We start from the raw sequence: 9868 nt of genomic DNA, 5'->3' as shown, positions 1-9868 counted from the left end.
TTATCTCTTTAGGTGTATCTGTCCTTTGATTTAGTTTCTCAAGGAGAAGGCTCTTTGATATACCCCAGAAAACTTCTGAGGTACCCAGGGGCCCATAACAATCCCAAGTTTTCCCTGAAACAAAGGCCTATCTTCTTAAATACCAATGTTTTTCTAAGGTTATGTAGCAGCATGTACCATAATACTACTGTCTCAGAAGGTTTTAAGTTGAAGAACATGAAAAATACAATAGGGTGGCACATGGTGGGTGCAAACAGATTGTAACATCATAAATGAACAATTATACAGGAGGAATCATGTGAAGAATATCATCCCAGAAAGGTACAAACAAAAATAAAGGTGGGTCAGTCATATAGCAAGAGTGAGCAATTCACAATCAGTGGAATGCCCACATGGCCCATTGGTAACCCTACAGTGTTAGGAAAATCTGAGAAAGGACCCAGAACATTAGGTGGACCCCCATGGTGAATTTATGGGAAGAACAGTCACATAGGATGAACAGTAATGGATAGGTTATGATTGATCTCTATTAATCACAAATCCCAGTACTTCATTGATCACCATGTAGGTCAGTAAGTTATTGAATCTTTGAGTATCATCATTAGACTATTGAGTATCATTATTAGACTTATTCCTCTTTACTTCAATAGAGATTGATACTTTGTACAAATGGAATTTTGACAAATGAAATGTGCCGATGAAATACCAAAATTTGAATCCTGTTTCTGCTATTCACCATCTGTATGATTTTGTCTCTCTGGGGCTCAAAAAACCTCCTATAAAATGGGGACATTGTCTACATGACTTCTGAGGCCACTTTTTTTTTTTTTAGTGAGGCAATTGGGGTTAAGTGACTTGCCCAGGGTCACAGAGCTAGTAAGTGTTAAGTGTCTGAGGCCAGATTTGAACTCAGTTACTCCTGACTCCAGGGCCGGTGCTCTATCCACTGCATCAGCTAGCTGCCCCCTGAGGCCACTTTTGGCTCTAGATTTATGGTACTATATTTCTGTGGAACTCTTTCTACAAAATTATAGAGGCTGTCTTAATTGACAAATCTGATGTTCTTTTCTCAGTCTCCATCCTTCTTGGCCTTTGTGTTACTTTTGACCCTGTTTATCACCTGTTCCTCCTGCATACTTTTTTCCTCCTCTAGACTTGAAAACTATGCTCTATTTCAATTCTCCTACTTGTCTGTACACTACTTAGTCTCTTTTGCTAGACCAATATCCACAAACCTTGGTTGCCTCCCAAGGTTCTGACCTGTATTGCCATTACTTCTCTTTTTACATCCTGACTCTTGGTGACCTCATCAGTTCTCACATGTTTGTTATCAACACTATGATGACATAGGTCCATGAGGATATGTCCAGTGAGGACATATGTCCAGTCCTCTCTCATGAACTCGTCTTGTATGAACATCTTCCTACTAAACATCATCTGGATGTCCCTTAAGTACCTCAAGTTCAGCATGTCTAAAATAGAATTCTTTATCTTCCTTCTCACACAAAAAAATTCCTTCTCCCCACCTCCAAACCTACATATTTCTGTTAAGAGCACCACCATCCTTCCACGAAGCCAGGTTTTTAACCTCAAAGTCATCTCTGATGATTTCCTTTCCAATGTCCTCCATACCCAAACAGTGATCAGATTTTTGTCGGTTCTAATTCTATAACATTTCTTTTTTTTTTTCTGGTGACCACTGTTTATTTGGGGCTTGCCTGCCCTGCCCTGCCCTGAGGTCCACCCAGAGAGGAGGGGAGGGGGCCTGAAGCACATGGGGAGTGGGAGAAGGCACTAGATGCCAATGAACCCCATGGGGGCAGCATGTGATGGCACCTGGCTGACATGTGCATGTGGTTAGCATGTTAAAGCATGTACCATGCACCAACAGGTCTCGGAGCAGTGGCAGGCATGGCATGTGATGTTTACAGGGGATCTGCGTGGGGGGGATAGGGCACTAGAGCAGGAGGATTTCTAAGGATGCTGGGAAGTGTGTGACTGGCGTGTCAGAGCATGTGACATGTTTACAGGGGTGCTGGGGGGCAGGGTGTTAGAGCATGAGGGTTCCCGAGCCTGTAGCTGGCACACACTGGACCTGGGAGGTGGGCAGGGCTGAGGTGGGAGTAGGGGCTCCTTGGTGGCCATGTTTGTATGGTCAGTGGTAGGTGGGACACCCAGGCACGACGTGTGACATCAGTGTCATGTGGTGCCTGTGCCAGAGGGTCCCCACCTGGGGAAATGTGGCGGGGAGGGAGAAGGGGAGCAGCTTCCTGGTGATCTCTGTCCTGGGGGTCCCGGTGGGTGGACAGACACATGGGCCTCAGGAGTACATAGTCAGCTGCAGCCACTCCTGGATGTTGACACGAATCTGCCCGCTGCCGTCTTTGTCCAGAGACTTGAAGGCACGGAACATGGCGTCCAAGCGCACAAGGCAGCTGATGAAATTGTCAAAGTCCATATTCCCGTCCTCATCGGCATATCGCCGAATGATCATCTGGTACAGCTCTGGGCTGAGCTGGAAACCTGCAGCTGAAAAGGCTCCAGGAAGCTCGTTGCTGCCGATGGTTCCTGAATGGTCGATGTCATACTGTTTGTAGATGGCCTGCCACTTCTTGATATTGTTCCAAAGGTACTTAAACTCCTCAAAGCCAAGTTTGCCCGTGGTGTCGCTATCCATGACTGCCACCATGCTCCGACAGGTGTCGATGCCAAAGCCGTCCGTCTTCAGGTCAGGGTGTCGGGTCACCACCTTGTTCAAGATGTTCATGAGTTCAGATGCGCTGACTTCCATGTCATCTCCGGCCAACTGAGAAAACAGCCTCCTGAACTGTCGCACCTCCTCACTTTCATTGGCCTCGATGTGGGAGAAGTGGGATCGAGGGGGCGGGGGCTCTGGGTTATAATTGGCTGCAGCTTCGCTGGGTCTCTCTCACAGTTGGCCTCTATAACATTTCTTACAAGAGGGAACCTAGCATAGAAGATTGAGAGCAGGCATAACCAGGAAGAGATAGGTTCTACACATAATGGCTCCCCTCTCCGCCCCCCACCCCCCAACCCTATAAGACTTTAAATTGCAGAATGGTTGCTGACTTGCATTGGTAAAGGGAGTTTCTTCTCCAAATTTCCCTATACCATTGAAATCAGAGCTCCTGATAAAGCAAAACATCTCTTGCATCTGGCTACTGCTCCAGTTCTGGTCCTCATCACCAGTGGTTGGGACCTGTAATAGTCTCCAACTGAGCTTTCCTGCTTCTTCTCTTGCCTCTCTCCAATTCTCCTACCACATAGTTGCCAAAATAATCTTCTTAAAGCACAGATCTGGTGATGCCCTTCCCTAGTCAACAAACTACAGTAGCTCCCTGTTGCTTCCAGGATAAAATAAAGCCCTGCTTAGCAAACGAAGACTTCCACAATCAGATTCCTGTCCACTTTTTCAGACTTACATTCCATTATTCCTCCTCACATGTTCTACATTGCAGCCAAACTTGGCATCATACATCTTGCTTCTCTGCACCTTTATGCAGGTGGCCTTACGATCACCTTAATTCCGTCTCACATCAATACTATATGCCAAAATAAGGTCAAAATGGATCAATGGCTTAGACATAAAGAATGATAGGGGAGCATAGAAAATTAACCTGTCAAATCAATGGATACCTGAATATTTTATGACTAAACAAGAAAGAGAGGATCACAAGAAGTAAAATGGATAATTTTGATTACATGAAATTAAAAGGAGTTTGTACAAACAAAAAAGCCATTACTTCATCTAATCCTCAGAATGATGCTATTTAGTACAGTTACCATATCACCCCTGTTTGCCTGAGGCTAAGAGAGATGAAGTCACTTGCCCAAGGTCACACAAGTAGTACTCAAATAGTACACACACAGAAGTAGGACTCAAGCCCAAATTTTCTGACTCAAACCCTATACTCTTTCCACTACTCCCAGATATCTCCAAGCCTTCCTGGCCATATTTATCTATATCTAGAGTCATTTAGCTGCCATGAGTTTTCTCACTCAGCAATTTTTAAAGTATAACATGACTTATCTTCCTAGTCTTTTTCTTTCTTGGTTAGCAGGAAGAAAAATCTAAGAGAGAAAAACATCTTGACTTTTGTTCCTTCCTCGTACTTTCCTTCCCTGCTCACCTTCAAGAAACAGGAAAGTAGAGAAAATCCTAAAGTCATATTTTCCTAATAAAAGCTCAAAAGTTCAAGTAACTAATCTTGTTCATTGCTCATTCATTCATTCCTAAAAGGTACCCAGGTCCCTGTGTTCTGTTTTCATTTTTGAGTGAGAAACAAAAACACTCTCTTCCATGATCTCTCATTTCACTTTGAATCTGTTATGCACTTACCACAATTAGCTTGTGCCTATTTTTTCTCATTTACTAGATTGTTAAGAGCATAGACTAATTCATTCTAATTCATCTTTGAATCTCCAGTGTGTAGTCCAACACTTCACACGTAGTGGATACCCCATAAATTTTGAATGAATGAATGAATGAAACAGTTCTTCCAGCTTCCCCTTCCCTTATGATAAATATCTTAACTAACAATGAAGATCTTAGTAATTCAGTAACAGCCTGCAACTTTAACAAAGTGTTTTTTTCAGGACTAACACACTGAACAATTTTCTAAAAGAACCAATGTCTCTTATGGAATTAATATTTCAGAGCAATGTTTTTAAAACAGAAAACTCATCATGTTTTTAAAAAAACAAAGAGTTGTTGTGCTGTTACCACACTTAACACAAGCAGTGGAGCCAAGGATCCAAACCCAATGGAGCACACTGGAGTTTTGCCATAGAACAAAGTATCCTCTGTGATTTTTTTAAAAGTCCTTTTATTATTTTGGGAAACATCTTCTGTATAAGGTACTAGAATATAGAAAGCATGTAAGATGGAATTCTAGGATGGCCAGTCCACTGTGGGAAAGAGTGAGAAACAAGCTAAAAAAGGATCACTTCTCCCTCCCTCTCATCCAAAATTCGTACTTTGCCAAAGTAATTTTTCTTTGCACAGACCTTGTGCTCAAAAAATCTTTAGAGGTTCCCTTCAAAGGTTCAAATTCCTTTGCTCTCTATTCAAGGTCCTCCACTATCTATTGCTCTCTTGTCTTTTAAGTCTAATCTTATAGTCCTGGCAGCTACACACTTCACACTCAAGCAAAGCTAGACTTTTTTTTTCTGTTCTTCCAGCCTCTGTATTTCTGCTAACACCTATATGTTCTTCTCTCCGTTCTTCTCCTGTGGCCTTCCCACCCATCCTTTGAATGTCAGCTCAAGTTCCAACATCCCTTCACTCCCCCAAACCTCCCCAGCCCACCTTGATTCTCCTTATTGGTAACAATTGAAGGGACAGCTAGGTGGCACAGTGGATAGAGCACCAGCCATGGATTCAGAAGGACCTGAGTTCAAATCTGACCTCAGACACTTAACACTTACTAGCTGTGTGACCCTGGGTGAGTCACTTCACCCCAATTGCCTCACCAAAAAAAAAAATCTTGGGTAACAGTTGACTGTTGCCTGTCAGCAACCACACAGCAGTTATCATGTATATACATATAATATAGTTGTCTGTATATATGTCTCCTTCTAAGGCTATAAGCTCTATGAAGATAGCTCTATTTGTCAAAATTTTGTATCTCATCCAGCACCTAGAACAGGGATAAGGCACATAGTAGGTGCTAAACTGAACTGACATCTTGAGACCACAGTGAAGGACCTAGACAAGTCATTAGGTGGGCCTAAACAGGTGTAACATGTTAATTGCACTCTCATAAGAATCATCTTAACTGCCACATATCATGGGTTCGTACTAAGCTTAATAAAAGGTCCCCTGAAGTTAGGAGGTGCCAAAGAGATCATAAATTTTGACGCCAAAAGACAGGAGCCTATTTTGAGGTATGAAGAGCAAACCACAAGGGTCAACTTTGGAATATTAAAATGGCATGGAGGGGCAACTAGATGGCACTGTGGATAGAGCACTGGCTCTGGAGTCAGGAGTACCTGAGTTCAAATCTGGCCTCAGACACTTAACACTTACTAGCTGTGTGACCCTGGGCAAGTCACTTAACCCCAATTGCCTCACTAAAAAAAAAAAAAAAAAAAAAAGATGAGTTTGGAATTCTGAAAGGTTAAGATGAAAAGGGAGAGGGGCAGCTAGGTGGCGCAGTGGATAGAGCACCAGCCCTGGAGTCAGGAGTACCCAAGTTCAAATCTGACCTCAGACACTTAACACTTACTAGCTGTGTGACCCTGGGCAAGTCACTTAACCCCAATTGCCTTACTTAAAAAAAAAAAAAAGATGAAAAGGGAGAGCATTCCAAGAATGGGGGATAGTCTAAGACAAGACATAGAGACCAGGAGTAGGAGGCTGTATATTACTAAATACTCTATTTTAGCTGAAACAGAGTGGGTAAGGAGAAGTAGTATGGAACAATAGTCTCGAAAGATACCATGGAACCTGATTATGAAGGCTTCAAATGACAAAGAAGGGAATTTTTCTTTCATTCTAGAGTTAATAGCTAGTCAGAGAAGCTTCTTGACAAGTGGAATAATATAATCAGAACTGTGCTTTAGGAATGTTGGTTCAACAATTATGTGGAAGAAGAATTGGAGAGGGGAGAAATTAGATACAAAAGAGACCAACTAATAGTACAGGCTAGGATGAATTAGGATAATGGAGAGAGAAAGGAATGCATGCAAGAGGGGTTGTGGAGGCAGGATCAGAAAGAATAGTGAGGAGTAAAGAAGAAAAAAAGGAAGTAAGTATAACCTCAGGGTTTCAAAACTGAAAGATGAGAGAGATGGTAATGCCCTTTCTAGAAACAGAAAAATGAGGAAGAGGAATGAGTTTAGTGAAAGAAAATGAGTTTTGTTTTGTAGATGTTGAATTTGAGATACATATGAGACATCTAGGTGGAGTTTTTTGGCAGGCAGTTGGTTATATGGGACCAGAGCTCCAAAGAGCCATGAGGGCTAGATATTTAGATATTAGAGTAATTTGCATATAGATGGTAATTGAATCCATGGAAGCTGGTGAAATGGCTGAGATAGTATGGAGTTAGATGAGAATAGGGCAAGTGACAGAATCCTGATACATGCGTCTATAGGGTAGGGGATATAAATGATGATTCAGCAAAAGAGCCTGAGAAGTAGTAATTAGATAGGTGATAGGAGAAATGGGACAGAGCAGTACCAGGAAAAACCAGAGAGGAGAGTGTATCCAGGGCAAGTATGTAGTGAAAATTTCTAAGTCCAATGAAGGAAAAGAAACAGCAAAGTCTCCAGGCCATAGAAAATAGGTTTATTGAGAAAGGGTACCAGTCTCACAATAAAGCCAGTCAGTCAGGGGTAGGAACTGAAAGATCCCGAGTAGTGTCACTCGGCTGCTCTTATACCCCAACAGGGCTCTAAAGTATTTATATAATACTCATTTTGGACACACAACATAATCAAAATGGGGCACTTCAGTAAGACAAACATACTCAAACTCAAAGTAATGCATATTAGTACATATTTAAAGAAATAAAACCACTGAACATAAGCAAAGTGGGGGTTTCCACAACTAAAGTAGGTGGGACATAGTGGATGATCAGTCTTGATTGGTCTGTCTAGCTCAGGAGTTACTATTCTTGGTAGTTGACCTTTTAAGTGGTGGATTTGACTGCTAGTACTGTGTGGATTCAGCTAATAATTATGTGTTTGAAGACCTACTTCGATATTGTATGTGGATAATCTTACCAACATCTATCTTACCTAATCCATATTACTGACTTAATCTACTAATAAAATAAAGTATCTAGATATATTAAATCACAATTTTAGTTAATGTACTGATTATTACCATAGTTAAATCACTTATAACTAAGGGGTGGGGAAAATCTCACTCACATTATCCCTCCTTTGATCCCAACCCCAACTGCCTCACCCCCCCCAAAAAAAATCAATAATACTGGTTTTATTTAACCTAACAGAAGATGTAGAATAGGCTCATACCAGAACCCCTTGACAATTACAAAAACTCTTCTTCCTTTTCTGGAAGATGTCAAGCAATCTTCCTACCTTCCCTTGATACCTGTACAGTCCATAATACTCATTCAGGTACTCACTATTTGAATTTCAAAGAAAATGGGCCAGAGATATTTTAAAGGAACACTTCTATTCATTTGGTTCCTTTTTTGGTTTTGAGCAATTCCCCCCCCCCCAATTAGGTCCCACCTTCCTATAGGAATTATTCAGTATCCCTGACTCAGGTCTTTAAAATTGAATTTCAAAGAAAACAGGCTAGAAAATTTGTCTTTTAAAGAAATGCTTTCATTCATTTCATGAGATTTCTTCAGCCAAGCATTTTTATCACTATTCCTTCAGTTAATAGTCCATTCTTCTAACCTCTTTCCACTTTCTTCTCCTATTAGTCCCAACTAACTTTTCCCTGGTTTTATAGCTTTGGTAAATAGGTAGCATGAACCAGGTGGGAAGATGGGCAGACTTTCAGTTGTGAAAGGGACTTTGGGGGCAAAAAATGCATTGATATGTATTAGTTATGTCCTGTGAGTTCTTTAATGTCATGCTGATGGAATAGGCATAGGTCCTGAATGACATCTTAATACCAAAATGAGCTAACCATGGGATATATTGTCTCACTGTCACAGAGTTTTTATATACAATTATCCAGTTGGTAGGTCAAACTTTGGCTATAGGGCTCTAACCATAATAAAAACTCACATTTAAATAGAACTTTATGGTTTACAGAAACTTCCCTTAAAATAACCTCACGAGGGGGCAGCTAGGTGGCACAGTGGATAAAGCACCGGCCCTGGATTCAGGAGTTTCTGAGTTCAAATCCGGCCTCAGACACTTGACACTTACTAGCTGTGTGACCCTGGACAAGTCACTTAACCCCATTGCCCCGTAAAAAAAATAAATAAATAACCTCACGAGGTATGTGCTCATGTCATGAGGCAAGTAATGGTATCATTTTTAAGATGAGAAACTGGCTTAGAAGTGAAGCGACACACCCAAGGTCATATAGCTAACAAGCACGACAGCCAGGACTAGAACTTAATCTTCTGCCAGTCCTTTCTTTCCATAAACCCTCCCTGAATTTATATACTGTTCTTCTCCACCCCAAAAGAACTGTGGCTCTTCCAACTTCATGGAATTGACTGATGTCTTTCCAGAGGTTTCAGCCAGGATGTTCTGGCAGAGGCTATAGACAGAGATTGGGAGAAGAATAAAATCTTAAGGACAAGTATAAGCTGGTGGCCCAGGATGCAAGTCTTAGAACTACAAGGGTGAGGTGACAGGCATGTTTAAAGCCAGAGCAAAGGTCAGTAGACAGCTAAGTTAATTATGATGCTAAATTCCTGAACGCCACCATCATTTAGGGGCCTGTACCTCCTGTCTTTGATACTCTGAAAGATCTGAGTCATAAAGTGATTAAAACAGTAATATTTCTTTTTTTCTTCATATTTTAATTTTTTATTATTCAGACAACATATTCTTTTTATTTACTTTTTTGACTCTGAACTTGTGCTTCCAACACCTTCACAACCATTTTCTGCTTCTCAGTCAGGAAAGCACGCTTGACCCTGTCACGGACACATTTAGCACACATGGAGCCACCATCAGCCCTGCTGACGTGCTTTTTTGTCTTTGATAGCCCCATAAAAAACTTTAGGTCTCCCTGCACAAACACCTTGAAGTCTTCCTGGACACACACCACAGGCTGACTTTGGTGCTTTTCCAATTTTCCTGGTATAATGGTAAATAATTCTGTTACCAGGGGTTCATGACAGCTGAGTATTTTGGAAACTGTATCATAGGATGATCTATGGCAATATGTCAGATGTTCAACCAT

General features: G+C 41.4%; 2 protein-coding genes across 2 annotated transcripts; both read right to left on the bottom strand.

The window, feature by feature from the left end:
• Window positions 1–1678: 1678 nt before the first annotated feature.
• On the bottom strand, window positions 1679–3499 carry LOC122747739 (calpain small subunit 1-like). The gene is made up of 2 exons (XM_043993600.1): window positions 3444–3499; window positions 1679–2924 (listed from the first exon to the last, which is right to left on the bottom strand). The coding sequence occupies exons 1-2, from the start codon at window positions 3497–3499 to the stop codon at window positions 2321–2323; spliced, it is 660 nt and encodes a 219-aa protein (XP_043849535.1). The 3' UTR covers window positions 1679–2320.
• Window positions 3500–9514: 6015 nt separating this feature from the next.
• On the bottom strand, window positions 9515–9868 carry LOC122747738 (60S ribosomal protein L34-like). The gene has a single exon (XM_043993599.1). It carries the CDS (start codon window positions 9866–9868, stop codon window positions 9515–9517), a length of 354 nt encoding a protein of 117 aa, XP_043849534.1.

The sequence above is a fragment of the Dromiciops gliroides genome, chromosome 3, assembly GCF_019393635.1.
Source record: "Dromiciops gliroides isolate mDroGli1 chromosome 3, mDroGli1.pri, whole genome shotgun sequence".
Taxonomy (NCBI): domain Eukaryota; kingdom Metazoa; phylum Chordata; class Mammalia; order Microbiotheria; family Microbiotheriidae; genus Dromiciops; species Dromiciops gliroides.
The sequence above is the reverse complement of the archived record's forward strand: the minus strand, read 5'-3'. Positions and strand labels throughout refer to the sequence as shown.

Coding starts and splice junctions, on each gene's coding strand:
- LOC122747739 (XM_043993600.1), bottom strand. CDS start 3,499: ATGTATGATGCCAAGTTTGGCTGCAATGTAGAACATGTGAGGAGGAAT. Junction 2,925..3,443: donor GTGAGGAGGAATAATGGAAT/GTAAGTCTGAAA, acceptor ACTGTGAGAGAG/ACCCAGCGAAGCTGCAGCCA.
- LOC122747738 (XM_043993599.1), bottom strand. CDS start 9,868: ATGGTTGAACATCTGACATATTGCCATAGATCATCCTATGATACAGTT.